General features: G+C 42.0%; 2 protein-coding genes across 3 annotated transcripts in view; one reads left to right on the forward strand and one right to left on the reverse strand.

Annotated features, from left to right (window-relative positions):
• pi4kab (phosphatidylinositol 4-kinase, catalytic, alpha b) overlaps nt 1-17755 on the reverse strand; it is a 34170-nt gene extending 16415 nt beyond the window's left edge. The window contains exons 1-29 of one of the 2 annotated variants that reach the window (XM_061816871.1): nt 17498-17755; nt 16658-16774; nt 16239-16332; nt 14357-14445; nt 14157-14229; nt 13818-14080; nt 13671-13737; nt 12891-13039; nt 12744-12809; nt 12555-12651; nt 12269-12460; nt 12043-12143; nt 10917-11046; nt 9903-10032; nt 9711-9806; nt 9449-9632; nt 9115-9218; nt 8812-8980; nt 8670-8720; nt 4874-4982; nt 3446-3582; nt 3242-3375; nt 3088-3170; nt 2934-3004; nt 2736-2860; nt 2566-2647; nt 2361-2444; nt 584-673; nt 282-401 (exon numbers count right to left, since the gene is read on the reverse strand). In XM_061816871.1, the coding sequence (XP_061672855.1) occupies nt 282-401; nt 584-673; nt 2361-2444; nt 2566-2647; nt 2736-2860; nt 2934-3004; nt 3088-3170; nt 3242-3375; nt 3446-3582; nt 4874-4982; nt 8670-8720; nt 8812-8980; nt 9115-9218; nt 9449-9632; nt 9711-9806; nt 9903-10032; nt 10917-11046; nt 12043-12143; nt 12269-12460; nt 12555-12651; nt 12744-12809; nt 12891-13039; nt 13671-13737; nt 13818-14080; nt 14157-14229; nt 14357-14445; nt 16239-16332; nt 16658-16774; nt 17498-17596 (3306 nt within the window). In that variant the 5' untranslated portion in view covers nt 17597-17755. The remainder of the gene's footprint in view (nt 1-281; nt 402-583; nt 674-2360; nt 2445-2565; nt 2648-2735; nt 2861-2933; nt 3005-3087; nt 3171-3241; nt 3376-3445; nt 3583-4873; nt 4983-8669; nt 8721-8811; nt 8981-9114; nt 9219-9448; nt 9633-9710; nt 9807-9902; nt 10033-10916; nt 11047-12042; nt 12144-12268; nt 12461-12554; nt 12652-12743; nt 12810-12890; nt 13040-13670; nt 13738-13817; nt 14081-14156; nt 14230-14356; nt 14446-16238; nt 16333-16657; nt 16775-17497) is intronic. The other variant, XM_061816870.1, reaches the window with a different exon arrangement.
• On the forward strand, nt 5453-7989 carry serpind1 (serpin peptidase inhibitor, clade D (heparin cofactor), member 1). The gene is made up of 6 exons (XM_061817828.1): nt 5453-5718; nt 5802-6445; nt 6540-6688; nt 6768-6892; nt 7551-7695; nt 7798-7989. The coding sequence occupies exons 1-6, from the start codon at nt 5453-5455 to the stop codon at nt 7987-7989; spliced, it is 1521 nt and encodes a 506-aa protein (XP_061673812.1).
• Nucleotides 17756-17773: the final 18 nt, after the last annotated feature.

Raw genomic sequence — 17773 nt, forward strand, 5'->3', positions numbered from 1 at the left:
GTAATATGTAAATTAGGCATAAAAGCTCGTGTGAATCTTCTCTTTCTATGTGTCCATCGTGTGATGGAAAGATGATCACTTGAGGTTGTCGTACTCCCCCTCACCTCGATCAGTTATGTTAAACTGTAGTTTCATTCTGACCCTGAAGCGGGTAAGCAGTAGAGAAAATGGTCGGGTGCAATAACGATTGTGCAGTAAATTTAAATATCAAAACACAATACAGTGGCAATTATACAGTAATGCTGTATGTTTGTGTGTGTGTGTGTCTATGTGAGACTCACGCCCAGCGTGGTGCTCTGCCTGTTGTAGCCTGCAAAGTGCAGGATGCTCTCTGTGGCCATGGCCAGGCCCGTGTGCTGGGAAAGACCCGACACCCAGTTCTGATGCTTGTTCAAGTACTCCTGCTCGACACAGACAGGAGGAGATAAGTGAATAAATTATGTGAGGCCACCTAATGATTGGACAATAAACACGTTCAGTGTACCCCGTCACCCCAATTTGAGGGAAACAAATATTGGATTTTTTTAAAAGAATCTTTAACTGGGTTCATGTCATCCTACAGTACTGAACACAAGCAACAAACCTGCAAGTGGGACTTTGTGACTGAAGGAGCCCATTTCATTGCTTCTTTCAGGATCTCGCCGCAGCGAGCAGCAAAGTCCTTCACTATGCTCTGAAAAGGCCAAAAATAAAATATAAAAAAAGATCAAGGAAAACTCAGGATATGTAACTATTCACCACATTTTGTTGCCAAAGTACGCACACAGAAAAACATTCAAAAAGGCACAAAAACTAATTGCGCCAGTGATTCACAAAGTTGGCTGCGATTACTAGTGGCAGTTGGCAGGCTGTCCAGAAGAATCAGTGAATTAAATTAAAGTCAAATTGAAAACATTTAAAACGTGAAATAAGACCAAACATATTAAAAGCAGGCAGCTATGCACACAGAAAGACAGCCTTTTTTCCTGCTAATCAACTACAGTACATTTTTTTACATTTTCATGTAGAACACATTTTTACTTTAGGAGTACGTTTTAAAGTGCTTATCAGCTGTATTCAACTTTTAAGTACAGTACAACACATTTGCATAAGAACTGATTGTGTTTGAACATTTTTAAGTACATTATTACCTGTAACCCCAGCTGTGTTTTTTGATGAACACGTACGCCTATGACATTACTGTATTTTAATAGTGGTCATGATAGTGGTACTCAAGAGTGTCAAGTATTTTTTGGGGTGGTACTCAATGTAAAAATTAGAGGACCGCTACTCTAGTACCATAATTTCTCAAGTATAATGCGTCCTGAAGTATAATGCGCACCCCCAAAGTTCACCTAAAAAAATACAAAAATAAAAATCAGGAAAAGTCTTCTACCAATGTACAATGCGCACCACCAATTAGCCGCTACCCATAAGCTCAGAATATTAGGAAAGATCTGTGTTAATATTTTGCTAGGTTTGTACTTGTATTGTTTTTCAAAAAACTGTCCGTACAACAATCATTAATAATGATGTAATATAATCTCATGACAGGCCACAGGACCTGCTTGTCCTGGTCCCTGTAATTGTCAGAACAGAATCCCTTAACCAACTAAAATAAATCCTCAATGATGGCACAACATTTTAATACTGTTGATAACCCATAATGGGTTTCTTTCGGCTTGTCCCTTTCGGGGTCGCCACAGCGTGTCATCTCAGATGAACGCACATATATGTTTGGCACAATTTTTACGCCGGATGCCCTTCCTGACGCAACCCTTCTCAGTCTTAAAAATATAAACTATTTAACACTGTTTATTAAACACTGCATTACATATCTATCGTTAGCTATTGTTGTTTCGTTAGCTGTCATTGTTTCGGACTGCGGCGCTACTTCCGGATTGCCGGCATCATCGGCAGGAGCGATGACGCCTTTCTTTTAAAAGGAGCTGCACAACTAGCCGTTGTAGTCAACATTTTTTGTCTTAGTTTAAGTCAAAACAAACTCTTGGGCAGTCGTTTCTGATCTTTGCTGCACTAGCAACAACCATGCTACGCTAAAAAATCGTAAAATGCAAGCTGCCCGAGGAGCTCAGCGAGCTCAGGTTGTTGGTGAATACCGTAATAAATATAAATGTGTAACATTGTATGTCATATCAAAATGTATATGCATACATTTACCATTACCACACTCTGTACCTGTATACCATGATACAATGTGGTTTTATATATATATTTTTTCATCCATACCTAAATATAATGCGCTTTATTAACTTTTTGAAAATGTTTTGATAAAAATTTGCAAATTATTTTCGAGAATTTACGGTAATTTTTTTCCTCAACCAACACTGTGCTTCCCTCTAGTGGACACAAAAACCTACCTCTCTGGCCTCATACGTATCAGGTACAGTGATGCTGTACGGGGTATCTGGAATGTCATAATAGGGCTGGTCCTTGTGGATGTCCTGAAAAAGTGGAAAACATTTGAGGCATCGCTTTTGAGTATATGATTATACTATTTTTTTTTTTGATTTTGAATGCCACAAAACAGGCTGTAGCCCGTCGTCTACCCTCCGTGTGACTTACTGCACTTAGAGAGAGCGAGAGGGTCTGCAAAATGTCTAACATGGTCTTCAACACACGCCCATTCCACAGCAGATGTGGGAACCTGGTAAAAGCCAGACACCGCTTACAAAAACATGAATTACTATCGCATTTGATGTGGTTGAAGCAACAGGAAGGGGAGGATCACTCACGTCTCAGCCAAACCAGAAAGATATTTATCTGCCACCCTGCGGATCCGCTTGTGGGTGTGGTTGAAGTTAATTAACAAGAATTGGGCATGGCACTCCAGTTCCTCCTCGTGTTCTTTGGTCTTTGGCTACAGTAAAATAGAAAGGTTGGAGGATAAAATACAAAGATTCTCCTCAATGGAGGAAAAGAAGAAGACCCACCTTGTCAGCCATCATTTGGAGGAAGACGTCAAAAACCTTGTCGCCAACACAAATGATACACTGCATCATTCCTAATGACAAAAGACATTTTTGAAAGATAAGTAAAATCTAGTGGATTGAAAAGGATGTACGTCAAACACCAAAAAAACCTCACCGGATTTGTCTTTCTGAATTGCTTTGTCTTCAAAATAGCGAAACATGACCTGGAAGCGGTCGGGATCGTTGGAGTGTAGCATCCTGTAAGCGTAGCAAGCTTCATCAATACTCCATTTGAAGGGGCAGAGGTTGTCTCAAAACATGGTACACACCTCATATACTCTAATCTGTAGACTGAGAGCAGGTACGTGGACATGGCGAAGTCCAGCTTGTTAATGAGGGCAGCTGCTTCAGGGGAGGGGTCCAGGAGATTGTTGATGGTCGCGCGCAGATCGCTCAACTCTGCCTGGATGAGGAAAAGAGGTTTTCGATGTTCCAGACACATTGGAAAATGAACGCTGCGCTCCCAGTACTACCGGTGTGACAGTGTCGTTTTTCAAGGCAGAGTTGTATTGCAGTTCTGAGCGAAGGGGCTCTCCGCTGGGGAAGGTCAGGAGAGGAGACTTGGTGGCAATTTCACAAACGCCCTCATACCACTCTTTGGGCCACAGGCCTGCAAAGAAAAAGTAGATCCAGAAACACTGCGAGAATTTCAGGCCTAAAAGCCGCGACTTTTTTCCACACGCTTTCAACCCTGTGGTTTATGCAGTGATGCGGCTAATTTGTGCATTTTTTTCCCTAACGGCCGCAAGGTGAGACCAGTGGAATATATGTGCCGAGGAAGTGAATTTTACCGGTACAGCCCTGTTAGTGCTATACTAGAGTGTGACTGCCGTGTTGCAGTGATTTTTTTTTTTAAACTGGCCCTATTAGTATTAGTGCTAGCCTTAGCACTAGCATTAGCGTTAGAGCGGTGGCGCTAGCGGTAAACTCTCTATGTACCGTCTTTCTTTCGTGTTTCAATGTGGCCACTTGCGGCTTTTACACAGCTGTCGCGTATGTATGTACCAAATGGTATTTCCTTTACAAATGTACTGGGTGAGGCTTATAACCAGGTGCGCTCTGTAGGCCGGGAATTACGGTATCAATGTGTTAGGTACATGTTGAATCTGATGTCTATAATAAACCAATGATGTTTTTTTTTCTCCCCAAAATGTAAAAATACTAAGTTTCTATAGACATTAACTTACGAATGTTTATTAGTGTGGTTTGGTCTGTAGTGGATTGCAACGGCACTGTAAGATACTGAAATGTTTCTAATGTTAGTCATCATTAGTCAGCTAATTTGAAAGTAGCAAAATATTAGAAATGTGTGACATGATTCATGCATTTAAATTTCCATTCTGCATCTATTTGGCAAAAAGAAAGAATTTAGGCTATAAAGAGCTTACAGAACATTTATACGAACGTAATTTCCTCTTAGTCCCCCTGGTAACAGACTAACATTGAAAATTCAGTATTTTGCAACCCTACAGTGGTGCTTGAGATACTGTATGAGTGCAAGATGGCAGTTCACATTTTCTTTTGAGTGGAAGGAACATATCAGTCAGTGGTGGTAATGCACCATTACACTACTTTGACAGCTGCCAACTGACCACAGAAGAACAAGGAAGGACAGTGAGATAGGCACAGTTGGGTTTTGTGATCACATTTTCTGAAGAGAAAACATGATTAACGTGTGTTTTTATACAGTACAATATTGCTGAGTGCAATCTTTCTGGAGAAAAAAAATGTTTAGAAAAAGTTTTTGGGTGGGGGTTGAATGGATTAATTGCATTTCCATCCATTTTAAATGGAGAAAAATGATTTGAGATACATTTTGAGACAAGTGTGGTCACAGAACAAATTAAACTCGTATCACAAGGGACAGCTGCATGAAGATAAAACATAGCTGCTCATCCAACCTGATCCTTCCACGGCAAAACCCATGACCACAGAGTACAACCAGAAGTCTCGAAACAGCTTCTGGAGGCGGGGCTTGGCCTCCTTGATAGGCGGGAGTCGTCTCGTCAACTGGGAATGACAGAAATGCTCATAGTTCAGGTGAAAAAAAACCTGTGTATTTGGATAGGTTCCATCCAAAAGAGAAGCAATAAAATAACATCCATTAATTATTAGACAAGTATTTTCCTACATTTTAATTGATAGAACAAGCAGTGGACATTACTGCTAACAGTGAAGCTGAACAGAGCGTTATTCAGTCACAAGACTTTTGGGTCTGTTTGATCTGGTCTATTTGTTCAGGAGGAGACCACGTCAAAGTTCAATTTGGTATTCAATTCTCTGCTTGTCCCTTGCAAACACAAAGCAGCACGCAGTGAAGGTAAGGTACCGGACAAACACAAACAGACAGCCAAAACTGTATCTTTTACTTTTGTTCAGACTCCATTTAATTTGATTTACTGTGGTAGTTTGTTATTGGCGTATTCTGTACATTTGTTAAGGTTTTCAATATCACTTTTGCCCCAGTTGAAGCCTTCAGGATGCAGGTGATCTGGACAATCGTCTCGGTGGCCTGCCTAGTGGCGAGTCCAGGACTGGCCGCCATCAAAGACCTCAGTTCGCACTTTAGTCACCCAAACCCGGACCCCAGAAGCTTCCAGGCAAACGGCGGAGGGGATATAGAAGACATCCCTTTAGATTTCCACAAAGAAAACACCATCACCAACGACCTGGTTTTTGATGGCTTTGAGGACCAAGATTACATCGATTTTGATAAGATCCTGTCTGCGGGCAGTGATGACTACATGTGAGTATTGTTTTATGGTTATTTGGGGAAAGAAATCAAATGTTCTGATTTGAGTACATGAACGACGAGCAACTTTTTTTCAGTGAAGGGGATGAAATTGACGAGATTGCCACTCCCGCCCCGGATATCGACATATTCGCCGAACCATCGGACCCGAAGATTCGTCGCGCCAGACTCCTGCGGCTCTTTCACGGTCGTTCGCGCCTCCAACGCCTCAGCATCGCCAACGCCGTCTTCGGCTTTAACCTCTATCGGAGTCTCCGCAATGACGTCAACCAGAGCGAAAACATTCTGCTCGCGCCCGCTGGGATCTCCATCGCCTTGGGGATGATGTCTTTAGGAGCCGGACCGGGAACCCACGATCAGATCTACAAAGTTCTGGGATTCGCTGAATTTGTCAACGCGAGCACTCATTATGACAACATCACGGTACACAAGCTTTTCAGGAAGTTGACACACAGGCTGTTTCGGAGAAACTACGGCTACACGCTACGCTCCGTTAACGATGTCTACGTGAAGAAGAACGTCTCGATGAAAGACACCTTCCGTGCGGAGACGAAGGCGTACTACTTCGCAGAACCCCAGTCGGTGGACTTCAGGGATCCTGCCTTTTTGAACAAGGCAAACCGCCGCATTTCAAAGATCACTAAGGGACTCATCAAGGAGCCGCTCAAGAGCGTAGACCCAAATATGATACTCATGCTGCTCAACTACCTTTACTTTAAAGGTGAACATAAATTGAGAAACACCACACAGCCATTGATTGTGACCTCCCATAGGTATGACCAAATGTATCTGTGCTAAATCTCTTTTGTCACCAGGCACATGGGAACAGAAATTTCCAAAAGAGATGACCCATTACCGCAACTTCCGAGTGAACGAGAAGACAAACGTACGAGTGCCGATGATGACCAACAAGGGGAACTACCTGGCCGCTGCCGACCACGAGCTTGACTGTGACATCCTACAAGTGAGTTGGGGGATTCCTCCAGATTTAGAAATGGCAACAAAGGACTCGTGACAGTAAATCCGAGCGTTGGCCTTTTCAGCTCCCGTACACGGGAAACATCAGCATGCTCATTGCCTTGCCGAGGAAGATTACAGGTATGAGGACTTTGGAGCAGGAGATCTCGCCGACAGTTGTCAACAAGTGGCTCAAAAACATGACAAACAGGTCAGCAGCATCCTTCCACCAAACAAGTGACGAATTGCACAAATGTGAGTGGGAGTAGTTCAGTCTTGGGAAGTGGGTTTGGGTTGCTGAAGTGAGGCCAGTTTAAGTCAAAATACTGGGGTTGGAAAAAGTATTACCAACCCTCTGAATTCTCAACAACTCAGTTTGGCTAAAACTTCATGACTAATTAAACTGAACAACAATGCAGAACATAAATGGGATAAAACTGGACAAAGAAAATCTGCTGATCTAAATTGCTCCCTCACCACCTACAGTAATCAAAACGTTAGTGTTACTTGGTTTTCTTTTGTGTTTGCACCGTTTCACAAAGGTGAGTGAGGATCAAATATACATTTTTACCGTCTTTCAGTATGAAGTAAATTCCATTTTACTGTCGTCATTAACAGCAAGAAAAAAAAAAAAAATAAAAAAAAAAATAAAAATAAAAAAATCGCTAAATGACATTTTGACTGGAAGCTCAGCCAAAGTCTCGTAAGAGTGTTTACATCATACTACGTCATGGTAGGACTCCTGAGTACTCTGCAGTAGAACTAATACTACTGGAAAGCAATAACTCTTGACAGTGGAAGCCAAAGATTTTTTGGGAGATCTTGGACGCATTTATGTGTGTGCATATGAGTGATTAATTCCCCTGCAGAACGCGTGAGGTGGTGCTACCTCGCTTCAAACTGGAACAGAACTACGACTTGATTGAGAACCTCAAGGAGATGGGTCTCACTGACCTGTTTCACGATGGCGGAGACTTTTCTGGAATGACTTCAGATAAGGTTGCATTGAACTGGGTGAGACGGTAGATTTCATTGTAAAGTAAAAAAAAAAAAAAAAAAAAAGAGATAGGTAGCTCTGACTGACGTACCGTTTGTTTTTTTTTAATTCTCATATAGCTTAAGCATCAAGGAACCATCACTGTGAATGAGGAAGGCACGGAGGCAGCTGCTCTGACCCAGGTGGGCTTCATGCCCCTCTCCTCCCAGATCCGCTTCATAGTAGACCACCCTTTCCTCTTCCTCATCTACGAGCACCGTACGGACTGCGTTGTGTTCATGGGCAGAGTGGTCAACCCGTCACAGAACTAAATTTGTAAAATCCATTTCAAACGCAATGTCAACGCTGGGGGGCTTGATGTGCTTCAATTTACTTTCTTTAAGGCAAAAGGAAAAAGTAACAGGAAGAAATTAGCTTGTGTGTGAGTGTTGTTGAGTCTCAAATTGCCTGCGTGAGTCGAAGCACGCTATTTTGTCTGTTAATGTTTCACCTTTTGTGGCCAAATGACCTACTTCACGATTCAGAAATGAATACAAAAATCAATGTAGTATTTGATTAATCTAGAGAGAGATTCACCCATCACGGCATTGAGTCTGAAAACGTTTTCAGGTTGTCTTAAATTTATGTTCATTAAGCAACTTATTTGCCAAACGTACCTGATCAAGGCAACCGGACACAAAACTTTGTACACTTACTTGGTATAAAAGGTTAACGAGACCCAATAAACAAAAGAAAACAAAAATCTCCATTTTTTGACTACCACAGTGAGAGATATTACTCATGTGGTTGCGGTTTCTAGTGGTAGAACTACACTGCATCATCATTTTTGCTGCATTATTAACCGGTGTTTTCACTGCAGATAACTGGGTAAATATTTGTCACGTCGCTTGCATGATGACAAATACAGTAACTTGGAATCAGATGTCAAGTTATAAAGGTGTGTGGTGTGGCATGCAAGGCTTGTAGCATACGACAAAATGTACAAACTTACCACGGCGATCACTGGGATGAGAACACCCAGATTCCCAGCACTACTTGATGCCTTGGAAGAACATGAGAAATTGTATTATTTTTGTACATCTGAAAATCTAAAATTATGTAGGGCATGCGTGGAGATGTGTCCAAACACATACTTTGAGTGCTGGCCCTTTATCTGATGCCCGCTCACTGGCCCGCTTCCCTTCCAGGCCCAGCTGGACAAAAAGTTCTAAAAGGTTCACCATGAGTTCATCCACAAGCTGCTCCCCCTGCAGGTTGGCAGCAATGTTGGCCAAAGCGTTTATCACAGCCAGAGAGCAGTGCCTGAAGAGGAAATAGAAGCACGGCAAACACGTTCTGCTCAGCATTTTTCAAAATGTAGCGTATCTAAGGGTGGAACTGGTACTGTGAGAGTCTGACTTTATTTTCCATTGAACACCAGCAGCAGTGACACGCACCTGTAGCCGTGATCTCTGGAGTCTTTAGTCGCCGAGTAGACGACTGAGCTGGCCTTAACACTGATTTGTTGAAATAGGTTCCACACTTCCTGGTAGATATATTGCTATAGGACAGAGTAATATAAAAGATATTTAAGATCACATCAGTTGAGTGAACTTGCTTATTCGGTTCATAGTGTCTGATCAAAAACATTTTGTATATAACAAGGGAGGAAGGAATATTTGGACAAAGAGTGTATCGAGCTCCGTTTACAGCGAATCTTCCTGTTCAACAAACTAAAAGCCGCGATTGGTCCTTGAAGTAGAACGAAGCAGAAGAGGAAGCCACACTCACATTCCCAGTAATGACCATACAGCCCAGCTGGTCTATGATGAGTACGTCCAGCTGAGACGGAGGTTGACAGAACTTCTGCTGTAAGATCTGCAGGATGTGCTCCATCACTTTCGGGGTGTCTCTCAGAGCAACGGCGATGTGGCCCAGTGTCCGAATTGTGTGATCTGGGATCAGGTGGGCATCCCTGTGAGAAGGACGCGGGCTTTTAAAAGAGCTCATTGGTTCATTTAGGTTCTCTATACGACACGGATACGTCGCTCACTTATCATTCTCCTGTGAAATGTAAAGGCGGTTGGACAGACTAGCGAGAAAGGCCTCCACGATCACGTTGTCCATGGTCAGACCAGCTTTCAGACATCTGCCCAGGCAAAGGACGAACATCAATTTTTTTAAAACTATTTTTCTAGTTCATTTTCCTCTTGCCAAAGCTGCACACGCTTTTCTTGCGACTGACCTGCAGATGTTGTCGATGGAAATATCTCGGAGCTGCTCGTACATGGATTGCTGGTCCTTCCTGCTCGACAAAATGTTGACCGTGGACTGCGAGTGCTCGTTCGTTACATTGATCCTGATTTCTCCCGTGCCTTGATTTGAAAAAAGAAATACATAAAATAAGATACAAGCCCCATTTCTAAAATAATGTGGTTTTGGTCTAAAATAAAGTAAAAGGTTTCTTAAATTGCACAATTCAGAATTCAACAAACATTTTTGATCATTAAATAACAGTGCAAAATTTGCATCTCATGTGAGATTTCAACCCAACGGGAAAAGTAGCACCAGTGCACTTGACTGACTTTAGCTTATCTTTTTTTTCCCCCCAAAAACAGGAAGCTATTAGAGATGGGGGGAAAAAGAACACGGAACTGCAACTGGAACTTACTGGAACATGGGAAATTGATACAAATACCTCTGTCCTTGCTGCTCAGTACGAAATCGCTAAAGCAACAACATGTTGACATCAAAATGAAAGAATGATTAACAGTGCAAAGAGTCCTTAGTCTGCCTCTGAAGGGACTCACTTCACAAGCACATAAAATAATCACGATAGCATTTTAATCATATGCATCACATTTATGCGTGAGGACAATTTTCTTTATGTTTACCATTAAGCTTCTTTTCCATCTTATATGACAGTTAAGATCATCAAAATACAAATAAACATTGCCTAAAGCATGAACAATAGTTTTAATTTTCATATGAGAATTGGAGGTCGACTTACACCTCATAAAGTATGTTTTCAAATATTACAAAGTATGGAGAAGGACACAATAGGTGACGCAATCTGCAGTTGCTGGCCAATGAACACATTGTACCAATCAATACCAAATGAGAGACCGATCAGGAAATGGCACCGTTATATAATCTCTCGTGTTGCACTGCTCTACATGTTCATCACAAATTCACCCGAAGCCCTCCTCTGAAAAAATCAAAATATCTAAATTTACTACGCGTGTCAGAGTTCTGGTACCTGTGCAGTACTGGCTGTGGTACTTGTAGAGTTTTATGATGACAGGGGAAGGAATGACCAGGAAGTCCCGAAGTGATGTGGTAGCAGAGTGAGCCACCACGGGAAACCTCTCACAAAGACGCCCCAGGCCCTGACCGATCCCAGAGACAACATTTATTGAAATGCAAGATTAATATCGTCAGTAGAGTTTGCATAAACACACCTGACACTTGGAAAGCACTGGATATTTTATATATATATATATATATATATATATATATATATATTAGTCGTTCTGTGCAGAGGATAGTGAGAATAGTGTTTATGTGAGTTGTGTTATATTATCTGCTTTCCCGTGTTGCTCCACCATTTATGTTCACATTTCTGTTGTTTAAAAGAGTTATAACGCCACACCACCGAGACTATCTGTTATCCCATCTATGGCAACTTAGGTTGTTTGTTACCTGACAGGACTTTACAAAGGCAAAAGCCGTGTAGTTGTCTCAAATACACGTACTTTAATTTCCGGCCTACAAGCCGCGACTGTTTTCACACGCTTTCAACCCTGCGGTTTACGTGGCGATGCGGCGCTCGCGTTAGCACCGCGCTAGCGTTAGTGTGGCGCTCGCGTTAGTGCACCTGGTTATAAGCCTCGGTACACAAAAAGATTTTAAAGCTAACGCTAGCGCCTCGCTAATGCTAGCCCCACGCTAGCGTTAAACTCTTTCTGTGTATTGAGGCTTATAACCAGGTGCGCTCTGTAGGCCGGGAATTACAGTACTTCTTTTTGCTTTCAATTTAATTTGAAGGTCTATTTAAAGTGGGTGTGACAATAAACGTCTTGAAGCCTCTGAACAATTGCTCACTACCTCTAATTGCTGGCTGTTTTGAAGTGATTTGAGTCGACTGCCACAATGCAGTGCTCGCATCTCAAATTTTTGCTCGCAAGTCGAAGCAAAAATTCATCCAAATGACAGCTCATATCCTGAAAAACCCAGTGGAGATCTGCATACTGCCCATTCAAACTGAGCAAGAGTATCTTTGTCAAGGCAGCTTTTGTATATTCAGTTCTACAAACAATGTTCTGTTTTCTCTACCCACATGTGACATTTCCCTTCATTATTCTTTCAGCTCTTCAATATTTCACCTGCAGGCAACAGATGAGAAGAGGCATGTGAGCGATGATGACTTTACTCGAGGTTTTCGATTGGAGTTTCTCAGTCAATTTGTTGCACAAGTTCTCAGCTCCTATTGGAAAAACATGGGAAAAAGACATAAATACACATGGAGTACATATTGTACATACCCTGTAACCGATGAGGCTACATCTAAATACAGGGCTCTGAGCACCGTCCGGATTACAAATCGATTACCTTGCTCATCTTTGACTGCCCACACCATGAGGTCCACGCAGGCAGCGTTGGCTTGGCAACGAAGCTTGAGGGGGCTCTGTTCCCCCGGCAACCCCCCCGTGTCATGAAGTACCCGCTGCAGCTCAGATTGGCTGCTGCTAAATTGTTCCAGGACAAAGTCGTGGACTTCCCGTACAAAAGCCGGTTGCAAAGCTGATATTCAAAAAAAAAAAAAAAAACCATGGTTATATCAATATTTCCCTGGCTCTGGGACTAAATATAGATTTAATAACCATGCCAGATTTACCATTCATGTTGTACAGAGTGTCCCTCAGCATTTTGAACACACACACGTAGAGAGGGTCACTGAAGGTCTTGTAATAGAGGTTGATTCCAGGGTTAGACTTGATGACAAACAGGAGGGACAATGATCAATTACAAATACGTGAATAAAATTGAACTCGTTTGATCTAAAAGCAATACACATCTCATTTACCCCTGTGACTTCAGCCACGGTGGCGTCGAGGATTTTTAGAAAAGATTCCGAAACGAATGTCTTCACCTGAATGAGCACAAGGGACACAGCATGACGAGGGTGTCCTAACTGCGGCAGGCCAGCACCAACATTACAGTAGACACAAACCATGCTGAGGAGCTTCCGGAGCAGATCCACGGACACTTCAATCTCATTGTCTCTTGCTCCCAAGAAGAGAGGAGACACGGAGAAACTGGAGCTGACTGTGGAAAAATAGTAATCAGGATCCACCGCGCTGCTGTCGGGGAGGTAGGCACCTGGAATGATAGACATCAATCACCCTGCAGTTAAAATACAAGCTTAATCTATAACAGACACCTGTGATTGTGATAAACTAGTGTACTACATATTAGAATACTTCTAAATTCAGAAGTGCCAGTGGAGCTACCAATAAATTCGTTCCATGACCCCATTTATAACTCAAAGCACTCACAATACAAATCATCCATCCCGACTGAAATGGGGATGCTATAGGCTCCTTGATAGACAAATAAATACATAAATTAATAGTTTTATCATGTGTTTTTGCTTCAAGTCAATGGACATTGTGCTAATCCTCCTGGTGTGCCTGCCTTGGCCACCTGGGGGCATTATAAAATACACAAAGATGGGGAAAAAAAGCAGACAATCACTGCTCTTCAGTAGGTTACAGTCGTCTTAGTTTTTAGAAATTGAATGTCTCTTTTTGCAGAAGAAACATTCAAAGATTGACCATGCCATTCCAATACTTTTGTAGGGGGCTGCACATTAGATTTCAAATATTTGGAAAAGTTCACTATTATATAATGCAGTTCTACATCACACCAAACCACAAACACAATAATATAACATTGTGCTCAATTCATTTTCCATATACGGTCAATGAATACCAGCTGACAACTGTTTTACCTTCAAAGTAATCTGGGCCTGGTGTGGTGGGAGAGCAGGGTGAGTGACCTCCTGCATCTGCACGAATCTATCAAAATTAACACGTTTTAAAGCCACAAAAAAAAAAAAAAAAAGACATGCTATACAAAAATTCACAAAACATGTTACTCGTGTGGAAGATTCAGAATTGGCTGCGTTGCGTCGGCGCAACGTGTCGCTCTGGTACACGGTAAGCAAGGAGGTCGGAATGATGGAGCGGAAATCATTGAAGGATCGCCGCCGTAGGCCCTCGCTTTCCTCTGCGACACGGTTAGTCTGAGGAGAGTCTTTGGGGAACAACTTGGACAAAAGGGCTTCGTCCGTGATGCTGTAACGGCCAAACGCTCGCGTCATGCCCAACAGGCTGGGCACAATGTACCTGCACAGGTAGACTTCAAATTGAGAGAGACTCTTAGAAAATGTGCAGGACTGCAACTTCACATTCACATCAGACGTGTGCGCTCATACCTTTATCGTGATTATCAGGTGTTTGGCACATTTCCTGGAATGACTGCATGACTTCCATTATGGCGTTCAATATCTGCAGAACAACAGGACAAAAAAACATCACACATCAACGCTAAAGGTTTAATCTGATTTAGAAATAATATATTATACGATAAGATGGGTTAGTCCAGTCATCCAACAAATAGACTCGCCAGACTAACCTCTTTTCTGTAGCCTAAGTCCCTCTGAGCCACATCTGCTAAAAGAGTCACTAAACAGAAACTGAAGTTTTCGGCGACTGGCAGAAACTCTGAAGAACACACAATCGATCAATTATTCATGTCATGAAAAGACTGCACGCTTTTAAAAGGTAGAAGCAATGCACACAAAATGGAAAAATGACCAAATTTATCAAGGATTACTGTTTGAATACAATTTCAAGGAGCGCATCTCTCTGGGAATGTTCTGAACTCCTAATACCACACAAGTGTTGATTTGGGAGAATAACACCCCCGAAGATTTTGCTATAGCTGAAGTCTGTGTGGGTGTAGTAAACGTCATATAGCTGACGTCATGTTGTACTTTATTAGAGAAATGAGTTGAAACTGAAGCAATGGCATCCGCTCCATTTTGCTTCAACAGTGTCAATACACAATTAATATTAACCATCAATTTCACACAATCAGCAAGTCTAGCCCCTAATAGAAACACAAAAATCTTCATAATCAAAGCATAATATATAATGTATCAGGAAAGTAAAAGGATTATTCCAAAATGGATTGATCTTTACGTATTTGTGATGTATTGTTTTTTTTTTATTGAAAACATTAAAAAAAAATTCAATAAAAATTCTGTGTCGAATGTGTGCAATTTTGTGAGGGAAAAAGCAATTTCTTACACTTTGGACTAAGCCTGCAAAAATAAAATGAGGAAAACCTGAAGCGCTGTAAATACTTTCCAAATGCACCGCAACCACTGATGTAAAAAAAAAAAAAAAAAAAAAAAAAAGACTGGATGGCTCATTGGCCACCAAAACTGAAGTCGCCATCCGCCATCTTGATACTCCCAAAACAACCATGCCGACCTGGGCATTAACTGCATTAATCGCTAGTTTTGTGGCTGTGAGAAAACATTGCACAGGTAAGTTAGAAAGATTTACTTTTTATTTTCTGATGAGATTAATTCAGTTGAAGAAAGTTTTGCTTCTGGTTGTTGTTGTTGTTGTTCACTGTTCACTCTCTGCTTCACCTTTCCAAGCCAACGTTTTTTTGCGAAAAAGCAAATTAAATATTTTCCCAAACTTCATCAGTGGATAAGCAAGAAAACACATTTTCTGTGTTGATGAATTTCATAATACAGAACTCTCCAAATTGAATTTGATTTTCAAATCCAAGGGAACAAGTTTAAATTTTCTGTCTGAAATAATGACGTCGCAGAGACAACAAATGAACAATGCATTTAGCATGTAATTTCCCTTTGCAAGTCCTTAAATAAAAAAAAAAAAAAAATCTAACTGATTGACTTGAAATTAATTTTTTTCTTGACAAAAATACTTAGTTTTTTGCGATGTTATGATGGTAGTGCTTCACAGCGTATTTTGGGGAAAGTTCACGTCACGGAAATCGGGCCCTAGCAAGGTTTCTTGGTAGTCATGGTGTTATCTGTCTTTCCTTTGCTGTTGGCCTTTTTTGGCTTACCAAGTCGAATGAATAATCCTTCATATTACCAGAACTGAAAAAAGGTCAAGCTCACACGACCAGTTTTAATTCGACATACCTAACTTTGGAAAACCCCGCCGTAATCCAACCTGTAAACCATGTCCTCCACACGCTTTGGGAGTATCAAAATGGCGGCCAACTGGCTTCAACCAATCGACATACCGTTCGATGTGTAGGCGCTATTCAGTTTTTTTTTTTTTTTTTTTTTAGATCAGCAGTTCACATAAATGCTGTTGGAATGCTCGGACATGGCAATATAATCTATGTTGTGCTTGGCACAATATGATAACAACCGATACATCTGCCGCAACAAGTAAAACGTTGACAAACGGGTAATGTTCTGAACACGGGTCCCCTGTACTGTAAGTGAGAGGATTGTTCTTACCCTTTCCTTTCTTTCCCGAGCAGTCTTCGATCCACTGGACACGTGGGAGGCCTCTCAGTAGGCTCAGCAAGTAGGAAACAAGCGTGTCTTTGTGCTGATGGTGCCAGGCAAATGATTACAACCAAATGCAAACAACTGCACTTTGTTTCATACAACAAGTGACAAATATTAAACATTGTAATAGAGGGGGGAAAAGAACAGACTTAAAGGAAATATACTTTGAAGTAATTAGATAGGTTCCAGAGTTCCGTTGCAAAGATATTAGCGGATTACAGGGTCTGGAGCGTGTTTAATCACAGATTTAATGAGATTAAAGGTATAAGCTTCTTATCATGCCAATATAAAGTATGTGGAGTCTCGTGAGAGGCTGGTTCCAAGTCATGATGTAAAGGTAGAGCGCCACTAAAGCCAAGTCCCACCTGCAAGCCGGACTCCACAAGGAAGACGGCCAGCGCTACGACGGCGTCGATGCGGCGCACGTCCAGTGAGAACACGCCTCGGGACTCCAATGGACACATGCATTGTAGCTTCTGGACCTTAAACAGCACAAATAAATGGAATTTTAATATACGAACAACAGCGGGAGCACTCCGAGTATGCAGCACATTGCAGTCTCAACTCCAGTATGCACAGCAGATCTTGCTGAAATCCGACACTAGATGGCACTGTACAATTAACCTGTGCGCCCACCTTCCACATATACGGTAGTCATCATCAAAACAGAAAGATTTCACAAGTAAATGCGTTAGTAGACTGAGACAAGATCGTCATTACTTCAGTACACAGCAAATACATTTTTTTGCGATTTTTTTTTCGATGATTCGTCGTGATCTTCAAGAATTTGCATTCCTTAGATTTTCCCCTCCTATGTGCGTCAAAACATGAATCCAATCAGAAAAATCGCCAAAAAAAATGTAACGCCACAAACACGAACCTAATATTCACTTCCCTGTTCTTTTCTACACACTGTCATTGAATAAAATGAGGTTGTCGGAGCCTGTTTGGCTGCGGTGCTCATCAACGCGGACTATTTATTCAGTGTGCGGCGAAACGTCAAACTCAACTGTGAGTAAAATAGAAACAACGAATTTAATGCAAGGTGACTTTCGGATTGATGAACACCTGCCAAAAGTGGAAAGTCAGTCAGGCAAGAAAATAAGACGCCAGCACCGCCTGCGCCAGTGCGGAAGCGGACCTCGTTTGCCCTGTTGCTCGTGTTCACGCAACCAATCGGACCCAAACGCGTTCGCGCGGCTTACCTTTTCCGCCGGTGCAGGCTGGTGGGCGGCCAAAGAGCGTGCCAGTGCCAGAACCGTGTTGAAATAGAAGCCTCTGTGGCCAACCCCGGCCACCGACATGTTTCGCTCCACTGCCGCCGACTCTACGCGGCGCGGACTGAGAAACAAGCCAGCGAGAAACGGCCGCTCGCTCTTCCCCCAAACCGCACTACGGACATCCAGGAGGGACAATTTCTATCCAAAAAGCCTTACTTTTTAACGGTCCATTTAATGAGCACACCAATTTGAAACTATTTT

Source organism: Syngnathoides biaculeatus, chromosome 4 (genome assembly GCF_019802595.1).
Source record: "Syngnathoides biaculeatus isolate LvHL_M chromosome 4, ASM1980259v1, whole genome shotgun sequence".
NCBI lineage: Eukaryota > Metazoa > Chordata > Actinopteri > Syngnathiformes > Syngnathidae > Syngnathoides > Syngnathoides biaculeatus.

Coding starts and splice junctions, on each gene's coding strand:
- serpind1 (XM_061817828.1), top strand. CDS start 5,453: ATGCAGGTGATCTGGACAATCGTCTCGGTGGCCTGCCTAGTGGCGAGT. Junction 5,719..5,801: donor GCGGGCAGTGATGACTACAT/GTGAGTATTGTT, acceptor ACTTTTTTTCAG/TGAAGGGGATGAAATTGACG. Junction 7,696..7,797: donor ATAAGGTTGCATTGAACTGG/GTGAGACGGTAG, acceptor ATTCTCATATAG/CTTAAGCATCAAGGAACCAT.